This window comes from Pecten maximus, chromosome 16 (genome assembly GCF_902652985.1).
Source record: "Pecten maximus chromosome 16, xPecMax1.1, whole genome shotgun sequence".
In the NCBI taxonomy this organism is placed as follows: Eukaryota; Metazoa; Mollusca; class Bivalvia; order Pectinida; family Pectinidae; genus Pecten; species Pecten maximus.
Window position 1 is genome coordinate 8,777,280 of NC_047030.1, and position 27,849 is coordinate 8,805,128.

General features: G+C 35.8%; 1 protein-coding gene across 2 annotated transcripts; it reads right to left on the reverse strand.

Moving 5' to 3' along the window:
- Positions 1 to 1,381: 1,381 nt before the first annotated feature.
- LOC117344996 (period circadian protein homolog 2-like) lies at positions 1,382 to 27,744 on the reverse strand. 2 transcript variants are annotated; one of them, XM_033907909.1, is made up of 23 exons: positions 27,484 to 27,744; positions 26,217 to 26,299; positions 23,741 to 23,827; positions 22,838 to 23,001; positions 22,203 to 22,303; positions 21,267 to 21,353; positions 20,707 to 20,827; positions 19,316 to 19,370; positions 18,944 to 19,113; positions 18,414 to 18,489; positions 17,771 to 17,877; positions 16,862 to 17,015; positions 16,451 to 16,562; positions 15,682 to 15,742; positions 15,245 to 15,318; positions 14,536 to 14,609; positions 13,386 to 13,539; positions 11,567 to 12,266; positions 10,914 to 11,110; positions 10,535 to 10,678; positions 6,482 to 6,709; positions 4,546 to 5,539; positions 1,382 to 4,509 (listed from the first exon to the last, which is right to left on the reverse strand). In XM_033907909.1, exons 2-22 carry the CDS (start codon positions 26,258 to 26,260, stop codon positions 4,571 to 4,573), a joined length of 3,879 nt encoding a protein of 1,292 aa, XP_033763800.1. In that variant the 5' UTR covers positions 26,261 to 26,299; positions 27,484 to 27,744; the 3' UTR covers positions 1,382 to 4,509; positions 4,546 to 4,570. The 2 variants fall into 2 exon arrangements, with proteins under 2 accessions (XP_033763800.1, XP_033763799.1); XM_033907908.1 differs by having other exon boundaries at positions 1,382 to 5,539.
- Positions 27,745 to 27,849: the final 105 nt, after the last annotated feature.

The window sequence follows — 27,849 nt, forward strand, 5'->3', positions numbered from 1 at the left end:
ATATTTAATGGAAATAAAACGTAAGTGAAAGTAAATCATATGGGAAATAGTATTGATTTTACTGACAACAAATGAAGTAGAGAAAAGGTCTCGAATTGGTCAGAAATTAAACACCCAATGCTTGGTCAATAGATGGACTAGTCCATATGATTCATGAGAGTGGGTGTCCGATTTACTCCACAGTAGCATTTGCATTATGTTTTATTTCACTTAAGTGAAAAAGATTTTCCCTTAAGATGAATAAAATTTATTTCACTTAAGTGAAATTCTTTTTTACTTAAGTGAAATAAAACATAATGCAAAAAAAGTCTTTTAACCTTAAGGTAAAAAGTATTTCACTTAAGTGAAATAAATTTGAAGCATATTTTACCTTAAGAGGAAATGGGATTAAATGTTAAAACGGCTTGCCATAGATTACTCTTGGCCACCGGTACCTACATTCTCCAAACTAACCGGAGTGCATTTAATCAGAATGATGTCAAATCCACCTGTTTTTTGTGTGAAGAGCAAGATGAAACAAAAGAGCATTTTCTCATAAAATGCAAGTCTACGCAAACTGTCAGACAACTCTTTACCAACAGACTTGGTGCAGATCATCATAGATCGTAGCCGTGTGTTCAAGAAAGTAAAAAAAAAATGATGGGGCTCGCAACCGGGTGAACTTTCATGCTAAAAGGCTATGCTATTCTTTACACGTGAAATGGTATGCTCTACTTAGTCAGATACCACGCAGGCGTTATCGCTAACTAAGTGCGGGAACTGTCATCCTATGTATATGATATTATATATTTACTCTATATATAGACTTTTCTACTTATATCTCCTTGAATGGACTCCTGATATTATACCGACTGGGGGGGGGGGGGGGGGGGGGGGGGGGGAGCGGTTATTTTTTTTTTGCTTATCTCGTCGGGTCTAAATAATGAAAGTAAGGAGAGAAAGCCTATTGTAGTATTATCACCTAGCAGGTAAGTATGATGTGAAGGAGATAATACCTATTTTATCCAGACCGCCATCTGATATACAAGTGTATAACAATGTGTAAATAAATACCTACTGTACTCCCCCCCCCCCCCCCCCACTCTATTTCTCCTAGTGGCCCACTCTCCATACAACATTGGATCTACTTCGCCCAATAATACTCCAGACCAAATTTCATCAATTCCATTCAGGTGTTCTTGACTTGTAGTGCTATATATAGGAAATGTTGATGGACGACACAAAGACAGACAGTGGACGCTACACCATAGCGTATGCTACACCATAGCGTAAGCTCACCAGCCCTTTGGGCAAATGGTAGATTGGGCTATTGATCAGGTCTAAAAAGTTCATACACATAGTGACTAGACTTGTCATGCATAAAATAACTACTCAACAAATCTTAATTTTATGTCGTTTTTTATTCATCTTTAAATCCATAAAAAACATCAAGGGGATGGGAATTTTTTCTACATTTTCACCATGGTGTATATTGACACCCTTTCACCAGCATCATCTCTCATACATAATCACTGAGTATCCTCAGTAAACCTCATTACCAGACATGACAATATATAATAGAAAACATATTGATGATCTGTGAATTGATTGGATATTGCAAATATAAAAAGATGCCCATTAAGCAACAGTAATGATACAATATTACATTTAACAGTGTTGGCAACAGGTACCAGTATATACTTCAAAGCTATAAACTGTCCTTGATCACCGTCATCTTGTACAGAGGTTGGTTTTCAAGTTCCTCATTTTCAACGTTTAGGACAGCCCTTCTTCCAACTGTTTTTGATCAAATATAATGACACCCTGACTTATGGTGGTAAATGATTTACTGAAGGATTTTAATATATTTGATTGAAAACATTGAAAGAAGGCAAATGTTATTTCAAATCTTTGATATTCATCCTGGCCAATTGTTGACCAAACCTACCAAAAAATAATCTAATGAAAGCTGAGAATAAGTACAACTGTGAATGGGACAGCCCAACCGTCCTCAATGGAATAACCCAATCCTCCCCGTAACACTGTCATTGTGATGACCCAACCCTCCCAACAACACTGTCAATGTGATGACCCAATCCTTCCCACAACACTGTCAATGGGACAACCCAACCCCCTCCAACACACTACCAATGGGATGACCCAACCCTACTGACAACACAATTAATGGGATGACCCAACCTTCCCTACAAATGAATGTGGTATCTGTCTTCAGACCAACATGCAATATTCCACATGGAACTCAGCACCCACCATCAATGAAATTTTAATGGTTCCATGCAAGATAAATTTTTCATTTATCTTATCATCAATCATCTTATCATGTTTGTATTGACATTTCCGTAATCTGTTCTAACATAGTATTGTACTTACTTTGTAAGAAATTGCCCTTAAATGTAAGAATATCCATGTATCTCTTGAGCAGAATAGTAAAGTGTCAATTTGTCAAAATCCAAAACAACCACTGGTGGCCATTTTGATTATTCAATCAGATTAAAGATGTGGAATGAATAACTGAGAACCATACTTCACATTCAAGAACATTATTTCAATATTGCTTGAGAAGTAGCAATAACAAACTTCTAATGTCAAATTTTAATCCAACATGGCTGCTGACACATTTGTGTGAGCTGGTTAAAAATGTTGCATGAACAACAAAGACTTGTACCAAACATGTCAATAAAGTTTAAAGAAGATTTCATCAGTAGTTTTAAAAGGAAAATGCAGTAACAAGAATCAGACTTGAAGGATGGGCATTGATATGAAATCATCTTTATAAAATATATTAGATGGAGAGCTAAATATGAACAACTTTTATAATCAACAACTTTTATTGCCAACAACACGAAGTTTATGTTGTATATTGTTGGCTGGCCAGAATTGTTGATGAAATATACAACCAATTAAAATAAGTTACAATATGGAAAAAAAATATAACTTAGCAGGGGAGGTATCTCCCACTGAATATAAATAAATTACAATAACACACAACATACAGTTACTTTAGGAAAAATTCTTGGTTTTTTTTATCGTTTACTAGTGTAAACAGCAATTTTTTACAGATATCTTTTTTTACAAGTACTTTCAAGTATGAGACACAGCTTGCAATCAGATTACATGTAGCTCCACTGGCAAATAGAGTCAAAAGTTGTCCCATGAAAATATTTGTGCAGAAATGCAACCAATGGGAGACACACAAACAGCTCCTTCTGTCTTTGTTTCTGAATATATAGCCCTGGCTAGTGCAGCTAGTCAACTAGTTTCAAAGGTATGTGCATGAAATTTGGTGTCCACAGCTACAAGTGAGGAACTACACATTTCTCAAATTTAGCATACAATTTTATATTACTACAGATTTTGGTGATCACGAGGCAAAACTTTAAGGATTTCATAATATACTACAGGCATAAACAAACTCAAATGCCCATAACCCTATACATGTATAAGATATCCATAAAATTTGGAAATGCTCCTCAAATTGTCTGTCAAAAGAAAATATCAACCAATAACAGTATGTCTGTGTTTATGGGTTTATAGGCTCCAAATTTAGCCCACAAGACTGTTCATGAACTGTGGAAGGACATAAATGGAAATGAAAGTGAGAGGTCATGACGTCACGCACCGAGAGGTCACGACGTCACGCAACATAGGTAATTGCAATATAGCAGGCATAAACAAAAAATTGATTTTCTTACTTCTACAATTTTCAGAACTAATACATTATCACTCCCCTACTCAAACCTACCCTACACTCAAATGATACTAACCAATATTTCCATATGAGTTTTAGAGTAAAAACTGTAGTCCTGGAATTACTTCTTTTTTTCTTTCTTTCTGGAATTTCTTCTAATATTAAACTGAATAACACAACAGATTATATCACTTGACCTTAAAGACTCTAAAAAGAAACTTAACAAATGTCTATATATTACTTTCTGTCTTTAGGAGATTTATAAACCAATTTACCTAAGCGGTCATGCAAATCTCTGTCACTTCTTTTCTTAAGAAGGTGTATAAACTTGGGTTTGGTATATCATATGGCTTTAAATATTTCAGCCTCATACAAAAAATATAACCTAAAAATTCATTTCAGTCAAGTAGTTCAGAAGGTGTGCTAATTGTGTCAGTCAAGTAGTTCAGGAAGGTGTGCTAATTGTGTCAGTCAAGTAGTTCAGGAAGGTGTGCTAAATGTTTCAGTCAAGTAGTTCAGGAAGGTTTGCTAAATGGTTTCAGTCAATATTTCAAGAAGATGTGCTAATAGGGTCAGTCAGAGTTTGGGAAGATGTGTTAAATGGTTTCAGTGAAGAAGTTCAGGAAGGCATATATGCACGCTCATTCAATTCAGTCAAGAAGTTCAGGAAAGTATTCTTAATGGTTTCTGCCACAAACAGAAGTAATTTATGTGTTTTATTTTAACAAGGTCAGTGATTTTAACACTACCTGTACCATATCAGAGGTCAGTGATTTTAACACTACCTGTACCATATCAGAGGTCAGTGATTTTAACACTACCTGTACCATATCAGAGGTCAGTGATTTTAACACTACCTGTACCATATCAGAGGTCAATGTTTTAGTCCAGAATTGTATCACTGTTACTGCTCATAGTGTGAACAGAGCTGTGAGGTACAGACATCGGCAATGTTATGTAGGGTACAGGAACTGTACCGGGCTCAACAGGGAACATATACCTCACCAGTTTCTCAGCAATTAAGTCCGAGGTTTGGTGTGCACCTGTGGAGTGCCTCATTTGTGAGCATTGTCCATGTTCAGATTCAGATGAAGGACCACTTTGAGGAAAGGGTAAAGAATCAGGAACTTTCAGGTAAGCATTCTGCTGTTTTTCTGATAATGATTTCAGAAAAGTACTTCCTGCAGGTCCTTGAAATTGTGACAGATTGTTATCATCAATGAAAGTGTTTAACTGTTCAATGACCAAATCTGTTTGTGGCATATCCTGAAGTTTCTGTCTATCTGCAGCCAATGAATTTTCAACAGGTTTCGGTGTAAAACAATACTGCATGTTCGTATAGAAATTAACAACAGCATTCGTCATCCATGGGGGTCCATCTACTTTGGAGTCAGCAAAATGAATGGGAATTGGAGCAAAAAACTTTTTGAACCTGAAATCCATTGATTTTAAAGGACATTCAGACAGCATTTTTGATCCAAAAACTTTTGCAGTACACCCAACATCAGATTCGTCTGACTCCTTGAGGGAGCTGTCTGCTTCTTCCACACTACGTTCATCACTTGGAGTAATACCGCTACACTTTGAGGAACAAGAGTCGTCATCTACCAGCGATTCTCTATCTGACGATCTTTGCGCATCGTCTTCACTCCTGGAAAATGACTCTTCTGATTTCTGTTGTTTAGTTTGAATGTCTTCTTTCAACTTTTGGTTACTTTCATTGAGGTGTGTTCTCAAGTTCTCCTTTGTAAGAGTTTCTGATTTATTTGAACTATTATAATTTTGGTCATCAAAAGTTGATAATGTCGGCTCATTGAAGTCTGTATCCGGAAACATCAAGAATGAGTCATCCTGTAAATGATAAAATGTATATTTATTATAACAATTTTGAATAAAAAACAAGAACTTTGCTATCTAGACTTACATCTGCGTAGGAATTGACAAAATTGGCAAATACATGTGCATGCTTTTTTTTGGAGGTGAGTGCATGTTAATATTTTTTGGGAAAATATGTAAAACAATAATATCAAATATCAACAAAAGACAGTTGAGACCAGACTATATATATGCAGTTGAATGATGCTTCTAAGCAATAGTGATCTTTCTCTTCTTTTACCTTCTTTCTTCTTCATCATATTAAACAAGGCAACTTACATATGGAATCTAAGGAAGATCTAACAAGAGCGTTCTAGAGTAAGAAATATTGAAAAAAAATAAAATAAAATTAAGATGACTGTCTGTCAAACATTTTGTTTTTTCAATCACTTCTAATATTGCAAAGTCAAAATAAAGGACAAAAGGAAACCTTAAAACTAAGTTTGAGAATTACATCGATCAGAAAACAGCTATGTTAAATTTCAAATATCAAAATAAAAGATGGCCGAAATCAGCTGTTTTGTTTTCCCAATCCGAATCAAAATCGAAAGTGCAAAACTATAGACCAAAAGGAACTTACATGCATATTAAGTTTGAGAAAAAAAATCTTCAGTATTTCTGAAGAAATATCAATAACAAACTTTAATTGCAAAATTGGAATATGACTGCCTGTTGGCCATCTTGTATTTTAAAGAATACTTTTTGAGAATAGCAATAACAAGGATTGTTATGGATAGATGAGAAACATATCACAGACCACAGGCAAAGGGCAATTTGAATAGTCCACCATCTGATGACGGTAGGCTAGAAATTAAACAGTACATCTTAAATAAAGTTGAGCTTTTTTCCAAGTACTGTATTCTGTTTGTTCTACAGGCAAACTTCTATGATTGCATGTCCTGAACTGAGTGCACTTACTTGAAACATGTCAAAAACAGGGTTGGCCTGGTTCAAGTCTTCCTCAAACATTGCCATCTGACTTAACAATAGGTCTGGTTGTGTAACTTTACTCAGGGCCTCTCTGTCTTCCTTCAGGATAATACTGGCTTTCTTTTTTGGCAGAGTGTAACGTTTACGGACTAAGGGAGACCAATTAATACCATTGAGCCAGGGTGGCGCCTCCTTCCTCCTGGGTTTAGGAACATCCTTCAATTCAACAGGAAATATAAGATATTTATTTCAGTGTTAGAATACTAAAACATATCACAGAACACAACAAATATGTGAACGTTCATTAAAAGTCAATAGAAAAACTAATGTACAGCTTAGCTATAGCAGACTTCAGTCTGCTGGATAAGGGAATATTCTTTTTTAATATTGAAGAAAACTATAAGTGCGTCTATAAGACAAAAAATAAAATGCCCCCTACTCAAACTTGACACCCAGAAACAGTTGGTGAGGATCGCATCAGCAGTCATGAGATTAGCTAGTTACATTGCATTGGAACTGGACGGATTGGGATGTGATGAGATGGGACGGACATGGGTAACATTATAGCCCTCCTCCCCCCATTTCCTGGCAGGGGCATAATAAAAGACATACCCGTACCCTATTCAATAAGTGGTAAAGTGCAACATTTCACCTTATAAGCAATAAGCATTAATCAGTTGTTGAACTAGACGTGGTTTCTCTCAGGAGTTTGCGATACATCTTTCCCACAAGCATTGCACAGACAGACACATGGGCACACAAGCAAAGTGATCACTAATATAAGCCAACCCCTATACCAGGTGAGAGTATAACTGTTAACTGTTTTACAGAAATTGAGAAACAAGCAAGTTATATAAAGAATTGGATCACACAGAAGTTCCCGAAGAAACGTGGGTGGGCAGTTTATAGTATGGTAAAATCACAACTATTGCAATATAGAAGCATTGGACATAATAAGAAAATACTACAGTTGCAAAATTGTAAGAGTCACATTAAGTTGTTTTACTGCTTAATAAATGGCCCATTTAATTTAGTTTTCAAACGATCCCAACCAAGGACTAAAACAAAGGTTCAACGATTCCAAACAAGGACTAAGACCGAGGTTCAATGATCCCAAACAAGGACTAAGACCGAGGTTCAATAATCCCAAACAAGGAGTAAGATTGAGGTTCTATGATCCCAAACAAGGAGTAAGATTGAGGTTCAATGATCCCAACCAATGAGTAAGACTGAGGTTCAATAATCCCAACCAAGGAGTAAGATTGAGGTTCAATAATCCCAAACAAGGAGTAAGATTGAGGTTCAATGATCCCAAACAAGGAGTAAGATTGAGGTTCAATAATCCCAAACAAGGAGTAAGACTGAAGTTCAATAATCCCAACCAAGCAGTAAGACTGAGGTTCAATAATCCCAACCAAGGAGTAAGATTGAGGTTCAATAATCCCAACCAAGGAGTAAGACTGAGGTTTAATGATCCCAACCAAGGAGTAAGACTGAGGTTTAATGATCCCAAACAAGGAGTAAGAATGAGGTTAAACGATCCCAAACAAGGAGTAAGATTGAGGTTCAATAATCCCAACCAAGGAGTAAGACAGAGGTTAAACGATCTCAACCAAGGAGTAAGACTGAGGTTCAATAATCCCAACCAAGGAGTAAGACTGAGGTTTAATGATCCCAAACAAGGACTAAGATTGAGGTTCAATAATCCCAACCAAGGAGTAAGATTGAGGTTCAATAATCCCAACCAAGGAGTAAGACTGAGGTTCAATAATCCCAACCAAGGAGTAAGACTGAGGTTTAATGATCCCAAACAAGGACTAAGATTGAGGTTCAATAATCCCAAACAAGGAGTAAGACTGAGGTTCAATGATCCCAAACAAGGAGTAAGACTGAAGTTCAATAATCCCAACCAAGGAGTAAGACTGAGGTTCAATAATCCCAACCAAGGAGTAAGACTGAGGTTTAATGATCCCAACCAAGGAGTAAGACTGAGGTTCAATAATCCCAACCAAGGAGTAAGACTGAGGTTTAATGATCCCAAACAAGGAGTAAGACTGAGGTTCAATAATCCCAACCAAGGAGTAAGATTGAGGTTCAATAATCCCAACCAAGGAGTAAGATTGAGGTTCAATGATCCCAAACAAGGAGTAAGACTGAGGTTCAATGATCCCAAACAAGGACTAAGGCTGAGGTTCAATGATCCCAAACAAGGAGTAAGACTGAGGTTCAATGATCCCAAACAAGGAGTAAGACTGAGGTTCAATGATCCCAAACAAGGACTAAGACTGAGGTTCAATGATTCTAAACAAGGACTAAGACCGAGGTTCAATGATTCCAAACAAGGAGTAAGACTGAGGTTTAATGATTCCAAACAAGGAGTAAGACTGAGGTTCTATGATCCCAACCAAGGAGTAAGGCTGAGGTTTAATGATCCCAACCAAGGAGTAAGATTGAGGTTCAATGATCCCAAACAAGGAGTAAGACTGAGGTTCAATGATCCCAAACAAGGAGTAAGACTGAGGTTCAATGATCCCAAACAAGGAGTAAGATTGAGGTTCTATGATCCCAACCCAAGGAGTAAGATTGAGGTTCAATGATCCCAAACAAGGAGTAAGACTGAGGTTCTATGATCCCAACCAAGGAGTAAGATTGAGGTTCTATGATCCCAAACAAGGACTAAGATTGAGGTTCTATGATCCCAACCAAGGACTAAGGCTGAGGTTCAATGATCCCAACCAAGGACTAAGGCTGAGGTTCAATGATCCCAAACAAGGAGTAAGACTGAGGTTTAATGATCCCAAACAAGGAGTAAGATTGAGGTTCTATGATCCCAACCAAGGACTAAGGCTGAGGTTCAATGATCCCAACCAAGGAGTAAGATTGAGGTTCAATGATCCCAACCAAGGAGTAAGGCTGAGGTTCTATGATCCCAACCAAGGAGTAAGATTGAGGTTCAATGATCCCAACCAAGGAGTAAGGCTGAGGTGCAATGATCCCAAACAAGGACTAAGACTGAGGTTCTATGATCCCAAACAAGGACTAAGACTGAGGTTCAATGATCCCAACCAAGGAGTAAGGCTGAGGTTCAATGATCCCAAACAAGGAGTAAGGCTGAGGTGCAATGATCCCAAACAAGGACTAAGACTGAGGTTCTATGATCCCAAACAAGGACTAAGACTGAGGTTCAATGATCCCAAACAAGGAGTAAGACTGAGGTTCTATGATCCCAACCAAGGAGTAAGGCTGAGGTTCAATGATCCCAAACAAGGAGTAAGATTGAGGTTCTATGATCCCAACCAAGGACTAAGGCTGAGGTTCTATGATCCCAACCCAAGGAGTAAGATTGAGGTTCAATGATCCCAAACAAGGAGTAAGAATGAGGTTAAACGATCTCAACCAAGGACTAAGGCTGAGGTTCAATGATCCCAAACAAGGAGTAAGATTGAGGTTCTATGATCCCAACCAAGGACTAAGGCTGAGGTTCAATGATCCCAACCAAGGAGTAAGATTGAGGTTCAATGATCCCAACCAAGGAGTAAGATTGAGGTTCAATGATCCCAAACAAGGAGTAAGACCGAGGTTCAATAATCCCAACCAAGGACTAAACACTTTTAGTCCTTGGCTGCGCACTCGTGAAAAATATCAAAATATTAGCCCCACTCGTGAAATATATTTGGTATTACTGAAGACACTGTTAGATATCCTCTATATATCATCATGAAAAAGTTTTAAAGTTTCAATACAGATTATAAGTTTTTAATGATTTTAAAATGTGTTCAGTTTCAAATTAAAACAATAATGAATAATTTTATTTAAACAATGAAGTTTCTGGAACTAATTAAGTGACACAGAGGGCTTCTAACCTGTAGGTAAGGTTAATCTTATCAATTATTATATAATATTGGAAAGATAACATTTATATTTTTTGGACTGGTTATGTTTTAAAGGAAATGTGGATGGACAACTTGCATCATGAAATAAGCTCACTGCTTATATCAAGGAATCTGATGTGGGTTAGCCCTGTTTTTGGCCATTACATACCTCCATGCTGATAATGCTACGGTTTGGACTACCATACTCCAACATGTACAAGAGTGAAGAGCTTGTCTCCTCAAGGGAGGAAGAATGAGATGACGAAAAACTACTTCTAACTGCAGCAGTCGGTGTGCTTGTGAAGACTTTGGTCTGGGAAAAACAAGAAACTTTATCATATAATCATATTAAGTGAATTGTTAGTAAATCTGGAGTTTAATTAAGTAGTGGGAGAGGTGGCATGAAGACTTAAATAATATTTCAGCTTTACTGACCTATTTCCTGTTGATACATATAAATGGGTTACAGGTATAATTTGACGTATTTTCCAGCTAGACTGCCATACTTATTCAGACCTGTTGAAAATGGAGAATCCAGAGGATATTACCTGTTGGATGATGTCACTCTTCTTGGGTATAGGGACACGGATGTAGGGAGGTGACAGCCCTATAGGCGATACGTTTGGTACAGAACATGGCACATTTTTGGACATTGGCACTTGCAGATTCTGCTTATTGATTGGTTGGAAAGCTCCAGTCCCTGGCTGAAAGAAGCCTTCCATCACTTGGGGGATGAAGGAAATACCTGCTCAATTAAAATTGAAGAAAATTGCAAAATATTATTCAAATTACACATTTTTTAATACTTTTTTTTTATTTCAAAATTACTGCAACAGGTAAAAACCACAACATATAAAAGCTTAACTTCAATAGTCTCTAGGATCTCAACACAGAATTGCTTTGTAAAATAAATCCATTCATGACCTCCATTCATACCATATACTCATATAAGCCCCCTCCCCAAGTGTAAAAGTTTAGTACTGTATTTAACCTCATATAAGCTATTTCCCTAGTGTAAATGCTCAGTATTAAATTTGAGGGGAGCACTTATTTGTGAATCACTTTAGCTTACTCTTCTTGAATTGACAATTCCGCAAAAATTAAAGAGGTTTTGTCTGTAGTTAATGACTCATTTGCGGATGAATACAGTGAATGAAACCAGTAACAAGTTGTATTTGGCCTGGTCTACTCTGGTATTTACCTGACTGTGGGTAATATGGCCAGTGCATGCTGTTGGATGTTGACGGGGGGGCAACAGTTGTTGTGGGAGTTGCAATATTAGCCTTGAAAGAGTCATTAGGCAGATCCATCGGTACATACTGCATCCCTGTGGACTGATACAGACCCATAGCACTGTTTATAGGCATAAACATTGGGTTGCGGAACGGAACAGAAACTGGTTCTTCTGGGTCAGTTTTTCCTTCACTTTTCTGCGACTGTTTCTCGGCTGTCTGCTTTTTTCGTACCTTAACAGTCTTGGTTACGTCCCTTCTATTGTCACTGCTTGGGTCAAGGGAATGTAAACGCTTCCCGTTCAGTTTGAATGACATCAGACCATTCTCCTCTTTAGCTTGTTCAATGAACAGTGTCTCCTCCCTACATGTGTGATTCCATAGGGCCTCCTGTGTGAGGGACATTCGGGAGACGTGACTCTTATCCTGCTGAAATGCCCTTGTCTCGGCCTCCTTACTGGCAGCATGACCTGGGGAGCTCGGTGTAGAGCTCTGCTGCACAGTTGGAGTTGAGCTCTGTTGTATAGTTGGAGTTGAGCTCTGTTGTATAGTTGGAGTTGAGCTCTGTTGTAAAGTTGTGATGTTCTTAGGCTGTACAGTAGTATCACACTCCATCTGATTGAATGCAGCTAGACCACTTTCCTCACGCTCCTGTTCTGATACCAACACCTATAATAGAGAAATCAACAATATTGTAAAGAATGCCTTTAATATTAATGTGTACTGGACCCTCATCCTTGTTAAACAAGGCTCCCACAATGACTGGCAAGCATTAAAGTAAAATTCTTTAATTAGGGAAATGAAAAACTTTGCATTTCTAAAACAATTTTATCTTACTACTCCTATCTTTTTTATACAGGGGAAATGAAGATAACTAGCAAACCTATTTCTATAACATTTTGATATTAGGTTCTTTTTTTTTCTTTTTTTCAAAAAAGGGGGTAAATGAAAATCTTAAGCAAGTTTTTTCCCCCAAAACTAGATTTATTTTTGTGAACAAAAACATTAATCACCTCCTCTTGCTTTAAACAGAATGGATGAACGTGGTAGGTTGTAAGTTTACTCAGTATAAAGAGATGGTAGGTTGTAAGTTTACTCAGTATAAAGAAGTGGTAGGTTTTAAGTTTACTCAGTATAAAGAGGCGGAGGGTTTTAAGTTTACTCAGTATAAAGAGGCGGTAGGTTGTAATTTTACTCAGTATAAAGAAGTGGTAGGTTTTAAGTTTACTCAGTATAAAGAGGCGGAAGGTTTTAAGTTTACTCAGTATAAAGAGGCAGTAGGTTTTAAGTTTACTCAGTATAAAGAGGCGGAAGGTTTTAAGTTTACTCAGTATAAAGAGGCGGTAGGTTTTAAGTTTACTCAGTATAAAGAGGCGGTAGGTTTTAAGTTTACTCAGTATAAAGAGGCGGTAGGTTTTAAGTTTACTCAGTATAAAGAGGCGGTAGGTTTTAAGTTTACTCAGTATAAAGAGGCGGTAGGTTTTAAGTTTACTCAGTATAAAGAGGCGGAAGGTTTTAAGTTTACTCAGTATAAAGAGGCAGTAGGTTTTAAGTTTACTCAGTATAAAGTGGCAGTAGGTTTTAAGTTTACTCAGTATAAAGAGGCGGAAGATTATAAGTTTACTCAGTATAAAGAGGTGTTTGGTTATCAGTTTACAGAGCTAAATTCTAGTGATTTAGTGGAGATTCTAGTGGGGAGATTTTAGTTTTATTATGAGAGAGGATAAGCGTCCAATGTTACTCGGAAAATTTGTTGTTAGATCCTCGGTTTACTTCAGACATTCTTACTTTGGTGCTGCTGCCAAAACTTGGAGGCATGGGAATGGAAATGTCCACCTCCAACAAAGAATCACATGATGAGACTTCCGGTATATCCTCATCAGTAGAACTCTTCTTGTCAGAAAATGGAGAGAACATTGTGTTCTTCTGACTAAACAGGAATCTGTGAAAATCAAAGACATTTGTCTGGAATAGTACAAATATACAAGTACATAGCAGTGGTCAGATGTTGAAGTTTAAATCACATTTGCCTTTCACCAGGGCGACGGGAGTTCAATCCCCTAGTCCAGTGTGATAGGGTTATATATCTATATATATAAGCATTCAGAGGTTTCTCCGGCTACTCTGGCTCTCTTGATTAATATGACTGAACTATAACTGTAAAGTAAAAGGTAAATCCACCAAATGCCAAACAGGTAAAATTGCTCGTTAATTTATATCAATGTGGTATTATACTATTCATTTGCATATCACATAACATACTATTGTGTTAAATGTCAATTTAAAGATCATCATAGATCAAATTTCAAATTGTTCACATAAATTTTCACCCATATTGCTTACTTTCTCTATCATGTCTTTTTCCTATCTTATATTGTTAAGTTATGCCAAAGATCAATATTGGTACATTTGTATACAAATTCCTTTGAAAAGTTACTGGCCTCGAGCTCCAAGAAAATAGTGGTAGCCAAATATTCCTAACTGCTTGGGACCCCTAACAGCTACCCTTGCTACAATATGTAAATAGTAAGATATCTATACTAAGTTAGCAGTGAGACTTCTGGTCTGAGATCCCATCTGTAATTTGTACAGGGCATCTTCAATGCAATGTACAAAATTTTAAAAGATTTACAAAACACAAAGGGAACCTTAATTTGAAATTTCAGACAGGTCCACACAATTCCTTTTAGTGATAACAAAAGTTAACTGTAAAAATTCAGAATTATCTGTTAGGTATTTTGTGTTTCAATCAACCTCAAAATTGTTGATGCATAAGTAGGGACCAACGAGGGACCAGCGTGAACTGGCTTGTGAAATTTGAGAAATTACAGACCATCCATGTACTTCTCAAGAATAGAGATAGCAAAGACGGTGGACCAGGGTCGAAGGACAATATGAGCAGCCCACCATCTGATGATGATAGGATAATAATACTTACCTCTTGATGTTACTGGTATAATTCAAGTGATCATAGGTGAGGGTTTCTTTATTTGTGGACACAGAATTGCTAGCCTGTGAAATAGAACAATATTTGGGAAACATCAGTATAACATATGGCCATGTACATAGATGGTATACACACGAAGAATGACAATCGCTTATATTTATATTTTATTATATTCATTTATCTAAATTTATTGTGTGAGCTTGACATACAATCTTGAACTTATAGCCATGACTTGTGACTTTGACCTTGTGACTTTGACCTTGTGACCTTGGCAGAAGGCTGTGGTACTCTAGCAGGTCTATTTACTGTAACTTTATTGCATTAAACAAACCTGTGTTATGAATTCAGGGATATTCCAGTACCTACTGGTGAAATTTGCTAATCCTATATTTTTCAGTTTTAAATGACCACTGATATTGCCATAAATCCATGAAAAGACCATGATACATATCGGTACTTTAACTCATCAAATTGGCCCTTGATTTTATATTCTTTTCCATTAATTTCCCATAAGACATATATTAAGAACATTAATTTTTTTTCAACCAACTCATTACTAAATCATCATTGAATTTGCATAATTAACCATTAATTTATACCTATATTTATGGGGTGTTTTAGTAAGTTTTATGGCAGCTTATTGGGTATTTCATGGTATGTATATACATTTTTAGTCCAACAATAAAATAAAGTTACTCACATTGGAATCATTGGCATACGCAATGGAGTGCTGGTCCTGCATGGGATCCTCAGACTCCGTCCAAGGAACATCTTCTGTAAACCAAACAGCAATGTGTTATGATTTTACATCTCAGGAAGGAATTCAGAACAGGGATGGCAAAGGGAATTAAAAGATTATAGAGATGTATACAGAGATGGAAAAGGGTATTCAGAGAAAATAGAAATGGAAAATGTACATAAACTTAATTTCCCATAAGACACCTGTGAATAGGTGTTTCCCTATATCAAGGTTTAGTGACATTTTCTGTGTCTATACAAAAACTTACCTATTAATCAGTGTTTCCCTATATCAAGGTTTGGTGACATTTTCTGTGTCTATACATAAACTTACCTGTGAATCAGTGTTTCCCTATATCAAGGTTTGGTGACATTATTTGTGAATATAAATAAACTTACCTCGGAATCGGTGTTTCCCTATACTAAGGTTCGGTGTTGCTATCTGAACCTGTACCAAAGGCTGAAAAAGCAAAGTCAAAAGAAAAGTTATAAGTATTCTTACTATACAATTATAATTAATTCTCCATTTCATTGTTCGTATACAGAATGAGTTTTTCTTCTCATATCTCTATAAAAAATATTTAAATAACTGTAAAAACCTAAATCTAATGAGATGTAGACATGTATGGCGTGATTCTATGGTGTGAATATGAATTAAATCTGTACAGGGGTTCATCATATTTAATGTATTCAGATTTATCATGGACAGATGGACACAGAGAGAAAAAGATATACCCCCTTACTTAAGTGGAGGGTATAATTTAAAGGGAGGAATGAGGCATACATGTTATTATATGAACCTCTAAAAATACACTTAAGTACACTGGAGAATCTCTTAGGAAATCTATGTACTGAGGAGATATCTCTCAATTCAAATCGAATGACTGGGGAAATCTACCTGAATACTGTGACAACAAAGGAGATATCTCTCTAAACAATTCCCCTGATGATATCTCTCTCAAATTTACAGCTATAGAGTAGATCGCTCTCTACAAAAATATGCGTATCTCTTTCTATAGAAATTTCCACAAGACATTCCTCTATACAAATCTTTGAGATCTCTCTATAGAATTCTACACAGTATCTCTCTCTGTATACAAAGGTCTACCCAGTAGATCCCTCTCTAATCAAATTTACAGAGCTATATTTATGTATAATGTTATCGCACCTTTAGAAGTAGGTCTCTTATCATTTGCTTAAGCCTGGCAAGATTGTCTGACAAGCTGACATTCATTTCTTCATTCAGCATTGGACTAAATATGTCCCTCCTGGATGGTCCCCTGTAACAATATGTATGGTCAAGTTAAAACTTGGTTAAAATAATGAATCTGAAACCATTAATATGGGTTATGGTCTGAATGATAAATTTGATAACTTTATTCCAGCAAATGGTCTGAATGATGACTTTATACCGACTAATGGTTTGAATGATGAATTTACTTCATTTGATGCTAGAATTATGAACATATTTGATGACCTATGCCAGCCACTCTGGTTGAGATATCCCTGTCCACAGAACAAAACCATGTTAGATTCTATTAATCTCAATGCCAGCCAATGGCCAGACTAAAGGACTTACTTGATAACTTTATGCTGTCCAATGACAAACTCCAGCCTGTGTGACCAAGGGTTCACAAATCTTGACCATTCTGTCCTTACATACACCCAATCTCCATTACGCACCCGTAATCGAAACGGAGGACTTTCAAAGGGAACAGTCTCCGTGTTCACAACTGTAACATAATTTATAACATTTACAATTCTTCACACCCTACACCTAGTATATAGTTGGTAATATTTGCAGGGGGATTTGATCGTTATATTCGCAGTCATAAAATACAAAGCAAAAATAAATCCCAGCGAATATTTATATTGTGAATTATAAATATTCCTACCACAATACGCTGTGTCCTTCCACTCTCAAGCCATTGTATAAATGTGCCGACTGTTGGATATACATTTTTAATATGTTATATTCCATTAGTGGAATATGACCTTCCGGTCTTTTGATTGGTGAAGAATACAAACTTTGACCCGAGCTGCAATTGTTATTTACGTCATCAATAATCGAATGACGTCACATCATCGGGTCTCGGCTGTGCCCTGTACACATTATTTGCATGCACGAAATAAGACTTGGCCTCGTTTCCCTTTGATTCAACCCAATGTTATTGTGGTAGAAACAAGTCACACGACTCGTGATTTTCGGATATGAAATTTATTTCACACTCTCAAGTTATTTTTTTTTAAAATCAACTTACTCATTTGAAATAAATTCCATATCCAACAACCACTTGTTGTGTAACCTCTATATATATAATACACAAAAATTAGTTCCTACTGGGTCAACCGTGAAAACATATTGGCCCTGTGAAATTAAACAACTATACAGTATACTGAACATTGTATACAAATTTGTACCAATGAACTTTAAACTTCCTGTCTGTGAGTTTCTAACATCATTTCAGAGAAAAACTTATGAGCTTACCTTGCTGATAAATGCCATACAGCAGTTCAATATCATCTGGGTGATAAAAGTCAAAGATGGACATTCCAACGATGTCCTGTGGGAGGAACCCCAACAAAGGTATGGACCTGGAAATATCAAACATCAGATCATATAGGAAATTATGAACGATTCGAGATTCCAGAGAAAGTTAGCTCACAATTTAGGAAATTATGGACGATGTGAGATTCCAGAGAAATTAAGCTCACAATATCACTAAGTCCTGTTGGATTATTGGGTTACTACATTAACTTCTAAAGTTACTGTTGCCCTATTTTGCTAAGAGGAGACTAATTTAGGATCCCTACAGTATGTGTCTGTGAGAGTCATCAATTTTGTGATCATCTTGCTCCGCCATCTTATAAAGACCATTCTCTAACGGATCCACACCAGTTGAAATCATTACTGAACAGTTTCCAATATGACAGAGTGTGATCCATATTTTGTCTTTACTCTGATATTTGCCCTGTCGAACTATACACATCTGGTAAGCCTATTGTAAGTATCATGTTTAGGAGTAAAGCTACAGTGTCCATGTTAGGATATTTCACTGGGATTACCCTTTCATGTAACCAAGTCATATGTGGACTACTATAACTGTTGAATTCTACACAGCTGTACTTACTTGGAGTCAATGTGACTGTAGCTACAAAATAAACTGTGTCTGGTGGAGAAGGTCATATTCTGCAGCTGCTCATCAACTGAAAAAACAACATGAGCCAATATTTACAGGTTCTTTTTTTTCTTGTATTTTTTTTAAGAGAAGAAAACTGGTGAATTGAAAAAGGCATTGTTTAGGAGCAAACGACAAATTTTGGGAAATTGGCTGAGCTCTTTTCATACTTTGCCTTCTTTCAAGTGATCATAGGCAGAAGAGGGAGCACTTACTGGTATTGACTTAATTGGTAGAAAAGAGTTATAATTTAAATATGAAATATTTTTAATCAATAATCTGAATCATAATGGGACCTAATTATTGCCCCCCCCCCCCCCCCCCCCAGTGGTCAGTGCTCTGATTTCACTCAAAGAAGTAAAGTCTGCTGTCTGAAACCATCGCTATGACTATGGCCAGGCCCAGCAAGGCAAGCCTGGCTAATTAACAGGAAATTGAAATATGAATTTTCAAAGTAACTTTACATATTTGTGAAAGTTTACCTTCATATGCTGGTACCACTGGCACACATCGCAAAACAATTGACAATTTGCTTTTCTTCATGCGTTTGAGATCAACACCAGGGGATTGCTGGGCAACTGTGGCTTGGAATGTCAGAAATTCTGTTTCCTTTGAAGCAAGTCTAAATCCACATGGCAATGCCTTGTATTTTCTGTGACAAAGACAAGTTTACAATGTTCCAACATCAGTATAAATTATTGTGCATCTTTTGGTAATGTATGGACCAGTATTGATCATTGTAAACATTATGTATGACTATAAATTGAATCCATTTTGGTGAAAGAGATAATGTGTTTTTACAACTATTAAACTAGAGACGCTGTTTCACTGCATATATAAACAGGTCAACTTACCTTAGCCTGAAGTAAAAGAGCTTTTTCTGAATTTGGAACTTGTCTCGATCTTCACCTGTAAAATAAATAGCCATGGGATTACATTATAATTAATAAATATCTTAGATGGTACAAAAAATATATACATTATGTTGTACTCATATGTTATTCATTATTATGATACATAATATGCTGTTTGTATGCAAAGCTATGTCATTCACAACGACTATAAATATTAAAGCCAAGCAGTTTACTAAATAAACTAGTGGTCAGAGTACTTTCTGTGGTCAAGGTACTTACAGCAGGGTTGTCCCCCCTTAAAGATGTCATATGGGAGATAACTCCCACCCAGGATTTGTTCAAAGTGGGAGATTTATAGTGCAACAACATTTGAACGACGTAAAATTGTTTTTGCCAAGTAATTTTCATCATAAAGTACCCAAAATTGTTTTGTTAGTCTAACAGAATAAAGAATTAAATATTTTAAAATACACATCTAGATACCATATGGTAAGTGATATTAAGGGAAAAGTAATTGTTTTTAATGATCAGTAAAATATTGTCTTAAAATATATGAGTAAATTCAAGCAAATTAAGAAATGCTTATTCAAACAATGAGTCAAAACAGTTACATATACATTTATTTATTATATCTAATATAACAAGTTGTTTTTTTTAATTTTTTGGTTTTAGTAAAAAAAACTTACGATTTTTCAATCATTTTATCTATTTCAATTTCTCAATGCATGTATAATCAACTCCGGATCCCTCTATTTAAACATGATATAAAAAATCTTACCCTTCTTTTATTATTACCCAATCGAAGATGGCAGTAAGTACAAATGTTTTGTTACTGTCATTACGATGTTTCCACATTCATATCATTTTCATGTGAGTAAATCATTGCCAATCATAAGTGTTTGTTTTTGTAGTGAAGGCCATTACTTCTTATCACAAGCATTATCAATTAACTGTGCCATTGCTTAAATGACCAGAGGATCCCACACTTGAAGCATGGCTGATCCAAGCCAACCTAGTGGTCAAGAGTACTTACTGTGGTCAGTGTACTTACTGTGGTTAGAGTACTTACTATATGGTCAGTGTACTTACTGTGGTCAGTGTCCTTACTGTGGTCAGTGTACTTACTGTGGTCAGAGTACTTACTGTGGTCAGAGTACTTACTGTGGTCAGAGTACTTACTGTGGTCAGAGTACTTACTATGGGCAGAGTACTTACTATGGGCAGAGTACTTACTGTGGTCAGTTCATTTCTTGTGGTCAGTGTACTTACTGTGGTCAGAGTACTTACTGTGGTCAGTTCATTTCTTGTGGTCAGTGTACTTACAGTGGTCAGTATACTTACAGTGGTCAGTGTACTTACTAAGGTCTACTTACTAAGGTCAGTATACTTACTCTGCGCATTAACTAGGCTGTCTTCGTCATTCATCTGATGAACGGACATACTACTGTTCATGGTAACAATGTCTTTCTTGTGGACAAAGTTACAAAGATCCCTTCCAACTAGATAGTTTGGCTGCAAAACATCACAAATAAGAACATCAATATCTAGTTATATACCATCCCATATCTTGTAAATAAATCTTACTATATTTTTTCTTTAATAAGCTGTGCGAGCCAAAATAAAAAGCACAAAGTCCAATTGGACTTTACATGTATATTGGTGGGAAACATAAAGAGAGCATTGCTCCCGAATTACAATAACATGAAAGTATTACCAGACATTGGCATATTGTCAAATAAATTTAGTATTTCATATTTTACAACAAATACTAAATAAGATTGTTTAAAAATGTATTGTTTAAAAAATGCATTCTATCATGATCATTAAGGACAACAGCTCTGCAGGAAAGCAAAGATCAAGTAGAGACAAAAAGAAAATAAAGTACTGTTCTAATATTTCCAATCAAAATATTATCTTTAGATAAGTATTCATATCCAACTCAGACCCTTACCTCAGGATAACCCAACACATCTGTGATGTTTTTGGATACTGCAGCAATGTTAAGGTCTGGGTATCTCAGAGTGAAGAACAATGCTTCCTGCAACAAAAGATATATCAATTTAATGAACATAATCACTTTTACTGTACTTTTTACACTCCTGTTTCTTCACAACTGAAATTGTTATTCCTCTAAAGCAGAGACAATAGCTTTGCAAAATAATGTAACTGCTGTTACAGTAGTACCTGTTACTGAGAACCTGGGTGGATTTTGTGATGAATACATGATGCCCAGATGGCCTGAATCCCTCACATGGCCAATTAGGAATTATGGCAAAATTGCTATTTTCAATTTTCTTGTTTACCATAATTATATGATATATTAGTGATGTTTAAGGAAATGGTAGGCAATATTTCTAACTGAGGTGATATGATTTACTGATGGAATGGTGAATGCTTACATTGGATTTTGCAAAGGTGCATTGTCCATGGCCTTGTGTGTATATGCAACATGTGGAATTAGCAACATCATTGTTAGCCTCTTTAAAACATAACCATATCTTAGACCATGCATGCCGCATGTTCACTTTATGACAAATATCTTGGATAATTTTTTAGTCAGACTGACAGAGACTCGTAAAAAAGAGCATACAATGCTCATGTTTCAAACGTTTTTGCAATCTGCAACAAAATGAAAGTAGAAGCTATTTTTGGATACTCGTATTGATACAGCTGAAGTTTATGCATGGACATACCGAAACATCTGGCTATATGGAGACATAACGGTTTATCTGTATATAGATCCACCACTAGTACTAGCTGTAGAAAACAATGACAATGGCTGTAATTCAGTGGAATGCTTTCATCACGTAGAGTATTACAGTACTTCTATCCTGAGTTACAGTATTTAATTACATTATAAAAATCTTGTAATCGCTCTAACGTTTACCTGCTGATTCAGACACAATGAATTCAAATCATCCTGTTCATCAAATGGTAGGTTAAACTCTTCTTCCTTCTTTGCGAGTTTAGATGAAGATTCTTTTTCCTCTGGAATAGAAATAATGTCAGTGTAAGGACACAAGTCTTTTAAAACCGTTTCATTTTTAAATACTGTCAAATGATATAATTTTTTTTAAATTGAAACTAGAAAATGTCTGTAAGACATAAATGTCCCTGATGCCAATATTAATTGACATCCAGAAGGCGAAACATAGTTTGGTGAGGATCGCACCAGTAGTTTCTGAGATTAGCAAGTTACAAAAATGTATATTACATTAGGGCAGCATATAAGCTGCAGGTGTTTCTGGCTAGGCAATTGGGTGCCATAGATTGTGAGTTTGAGGCCTGATCAGGGCACGAGTAATAAAGTTGTCTTCCTTAGTCATATGCAATAGGTGTTGTTGATCCGAAGGTATAAAGATTTGAATTTCCTGTCATAGTTGCACTGTGATGATTAAATTTTTTAATGGATCCTGGGGTTTTTTATTCCTAAGATATCCAGTTTTATTACATAATTTGCAGTGAAATACTAAGAAATACCCTTCTGAAAAGTTCAATTGTGTATTGGAGAGAGGGTCTTACCTTTTATCTGTTTGAATGTGTCGACAACCTGCTGGAGAGCAGAAAGAGTCCCTATATTGCCCTGAGGTTGAACAACAAGACCTTTCAACTCTTTCAGGTAGCGCTTTACTTGCTCCTTACGACTTTTCTTCAGTGCCAACTTCGTAGTGTAAGGCTGTTCACTACTGCAAAGTGCCCAAACACACAAAGTGTTAGTACAAAATATGGCATTCTTAGATACATATCCATAACAATTGCAGGTGATCTACTCTTATAATAAAGCTGTAATTTATAATGACAGTCAGGAGAGTGACATTAATTTGTACAAGCTTAAGAGGCCCAATGGTGTTGTGTCTCTCACTAGCATTAATTAATTGTATTTGAAAGATTTATTTCATGTGAATTTCAAAGTTGATTTTTGCCATGAAGGTAAAACCCAAATTCATACTCATTCCTTTTTAGTTATTGGTACTTAAATCACAACCCTATAATTATAGTAGTTAGGAACACTTATTTCAAGATTTTACTTCATTTGATTCCTGTTGGATTTATTTTTATGTTACTTCACAAGGAGAGTCGTACGCAAATTCAAATCCCTCGCAAATATTTGTATAAAAATGACAAGAATGAGTGACGTCCATTTTGAATCTATTGTAAGGGCCTAGCTAATGCTTAGTCTGTTAACAGATGGGGCCATAAAAGTAATAAGCCCTTCATCTCAGTATCATGCATACCATGCCACTGACCAAATATATATGACCATGAACCTCTTGTTTGCTCAATCTTGTCAGTCTTAGAAGGGCAATTACAAGCTCCAATGCCTATAGTCCATCTGGACCATTTAGCAATTTAAAGTATACTTAGCTCAGAATAAATAAATAGAATATGGACAGTAAACAAAAAAATAAAAGCCAGTGTACAAACCTGCAACCGCTGGTGGACGGCTGATCTTCCACAAGGTCACTCTCGATTAAAGACATACTGAGACTGCTAGTGCTGCTCTGGACAGTACTGAAAATGTATAGAAGTTTTAACATAATTACAAGTGTCCACTTAGGCTAGCCTTTGTGAGATACTTTTTATCACATAACACAGACATTCTGAAAGGTTTTAAAGTCAAAATATGGAGGGCAAAATCAAACGAAGGCAGCCATTGTGTTGCACCATGTACAATTCATGATTTAACATCATTGTCTATATCATGATGTCACAACTGATTTTTCACTGGTGCACTAAATGAAAAACTCTCCAGGGTACTAGTACCATACAAAAAATATTACACTACCAAATTACTATACTACTTATACTAGTGTTCCTGGGTTTCTGAGGGCTTTGGGGGCCCATAAAATAAATACCATTTTTAAGCCAAATTCCCAAAATTTGAAGTTTACTCCAGGTAACCTTCTTCATTCACCAATTACAAAAAGGTCCCATTCCAATCCAGTGAAAAATAGCCCTGTGTTCTTATCAGAAGTCTGATGCAGATCAAAAGAATCTGCTATTCATAAATTTTACATTTTTAATTACTTTATCAAATATACAAATGATTCCTAATGTAGACTACGTTTTAGCATATAACCTGCCATATATTATATCAATCCTACTTTTGTGTGCAAATTAAGAAAAAATAAAGATAGGTGTACATGTAAAAATAACATGTTCAAATTAAATTTATCTGGAGCATTGTTATTTGATCAACAACAATAGTCTGGTAAGTATAAAGAAGAAACATTTTTATAATTATCATTATAACAGGCTGAGGGTCTCTCCAGAAAAATTTGAACACAAAAACGATTTTAAAAAATCATGCAACATGCGTGTCAAAACCTTTGTATATTTGTCCACAGATCATAAAACATCCATCATTGGCGTTGTGGTACTGCTTAAATTATTCTACATGTACGTAGTCTGTCAGGTAAAATATGTAATCAGGATGAGAATACACTGTCCCCTAACAATTTAATTAATAATCACACAAGTATTGTATTTCTGCCTTCTGCACCAAACATGACGCGTTTAGTACATTTAAAATAAATTATTATGGAATATTGACATCATATTCTTACCTCGATTGCCAGCATATATATATATATTGTTATATGCTGATTAAATTTTTCGTCGTAAATTAAAGTTTGAAGATAAAGTTCTGCTACCTGATCATAATTCATTGTTTAATGTTCTAAAATGAGTGTTATGCAGTAAACGTGTCATGTACATCAATAATGTGTCATCATTAATTTGTCGTGAGGTGGCGGCCTCCCATGTTTGTATATTTCCGTCTTTGCCAAATTAAGAACAGGCCATATAATGGTTAAGTGCAACAACTGTCAACCACACATATCCATAATCATTTATCTTAATATAGCCGCAGAAACCTGTCACTTCGATTGTCAACACCTTGCTGAGATCCCTTACATTAAAAGTCTAGACTACAAATAGCAACCCTGGGCAACAACAAGAATGATCACTTGTGTTTGATTTATAGGCTGTTTATTATAACTTTTCACCTCAATGAAAATGGTACTTGGACATTAATAGTGGCAATGTTGAAAGTTTTGTCAAGGCAATTAAAAGTTTACAGTATATATCCCCTACAGGCACATTGTATCGTTCCAAATACCATTTTTGATAGATTTCTTCATCTTAATTACTGAAATACACATGTACAGCCTGTTGATAATGATGTTGCATTCTAGTAAATGTATTTGACCTATTTAAGTAAAATTTTGAATTTACATATTGATCTATTTCTGATCTATACCTGTTTGAAGCAAATGTTTTGATGTAAGCCATATTGGATTGAACACTGATCATGAAGTAGTATTATAGATGGCGTAGTCTCCATATAAGGAAATAACGCCCATTCTCCTCCCGGATTCTAATAAACAAACATTAATATTTGTTTAAAAACAGTCACAGAATTATATTTATACTAAATGCACAGAGTCAACATATTGTGTGTCTGTATTAAAACACTATCAGATAAACAAGATAACGAAATTTATCAGTATTAATATTACGTAATGTAAACATATTCAGGTCTCAGGTGTATTAGGTATTTTAGCTAGTAAAGAGCTGATAATCAGGCTTATCTACTTCTTTGCTTGTCAGTACATGTATAGTCTATAAACATGTACAATTTGTTTACAAAATATGAATAAAACACTGTGACTATTCACCCTAATAAGATAGCAGGGGGCATTGAAACATCATGTGCAAGTCATATCACTAGCAAGCCACAGGCTAGTATATATATGGCTGCAATTTTTACTAGACCAAGCTGAAAATTTGATAGATCCGAATGTCGGACTAATGGATTTTTACATCCCTTATGTTACCTTCTAATTTTATATATGATAGCAACAATATACATCTACACAACAGCTAATAGAGATCTTACCTTAAACAATATGAACCATAATTTGAATCTGGTTCACCAGCCATGGTAGCATTGATGATGGTTTTTTTCTTCACGTACAAAATCTAGAGAAAAAAAGAAGCACCCAACATCATATATATACCTGTAAGTAAAACATTTCATGAACAAATTCAATTTATTTATCATTAAAAACAAATGTGAGTACATTTCCCAGTTTTATAGAAATTACAATAGTGAATACTCTACATGTTTACAATATATCTATCCTCAAATAAGCCCCTCCCTAATTGTAAAAGGTATTTGTGAAATACTTCTTCTGTAAAAGTGATAAAGGGGGCTTTATTATGTGCAGATCAAATATCATGGTATACTTTTTCATAAACAAACCGACCCCAGCTGTCTTTTTAGAATTAAAGAAGCTTATGGTATTAAAATGGTGTATAGTGGCCCATTGTTATATGCATGTAATAATAGGTTCGCCTTGCACCTAGCTACAGGTTTCCAAAAATTTATCACATACAGAGGTCAGATAGGTATATCTTTTTGTGGTAGTTATATAATTAAGTCTCTTTTGTAGACCATATTTACTTGAGGAGCAGAGGCTGATAATTCAGGGCTTTTTCTGCAGGCTTTTTGGGGCCGTTAATGGCCCCATTCCCAATTCACCATTTTTTTTCTCAAAATGAGACATAAGGCCTTATCCCAAACCAGTAATTAAGACAACCCTGTAAATTTGTATGATGCATATACAATGTTTCCTTCAATTAAGCCATGCAACCACATGCATTTGTCATAAATTTATTTTATCATCAAGTTTAAAGACCTCTATATATATATTACTTAATATACTGGGTATTTTATTATTATTATTCATTTTGTATCAGGAGATCTAGAGTGAGTAGTGTCCATATGCCTGCTACCAAGCCCAAGGTTCAATATTCAATTCTATTCTTTTATTAACATTACCAACATAGAGGCATACAATCTTCTATATTTTTCACTAAATTTGTGGTCAATGACCAAACACAAAATTTGAATCAGTATGCCTCCACCAGGGATAGAACAACCCTCAGGAAATTCCATGTAGTACGAAACTAGATGGTGATCTATGCACTATGTACACTGAGTATTTACAATCAAAAACCTACAACAAATTTATAATGTTCTAACCACCCACCCCCACAAAAAAATAATACATATTACAATTACACCCTACCCCCCCCCCCCCCCCCCCCCCCCCCACACACACACACAAACACGAGACATCAATATTTAAATATATACTTACAAATGTTGAGGCAAAGATGCACAAGGTTCATTATCGTTCAAAATCAAACCAAAATAATCAACAAAATTTAGTCACTGATGTTAATCATGACACTCGTTTGGTAAATGTCCTTTTCCAATGTATTCCTATTGTCACGTTCTAATATATGTACCTATACAGGCCTACTACATAGATATATTCCGGTCAGAAATCTGAAAAATATCCATTTTCAAATAGGCGCAGGTTCTGTACAGTGCAACAACACAGATCCCGTTTCTTAAAACGTGTAGCGTGTTTTGCCACGTGATTTATTCGGAATAACCTCATTCTTTCGGAATGCCTCGTGGGTCATTATTACTTATAGAGGGAATGGGTGTACGTGTCCGT

Coding starts and splice junctions, on each gene's coding strand:
- LOC117344996 (XM_033907909.1), bottom strand. CDS start 26,260: ATGGCTGGTGAACCAGATTCAAATTATGGTTCATATTGTTTAAG. Junction 19,114..19,315: donor CTCTTTTACTTCAGGCTAAG/GTAAGTTGACCT, acceptor TCTTTGTCACAG/AAAATACAAGGCATTGCCAT. Junction 13,540..14,535: donor TATACCAGTAACATCAAGAG/GTAAGTATTATT, acceptor TGATTTTCACAG/ATTCCTGTTTAGTCAGAAGA.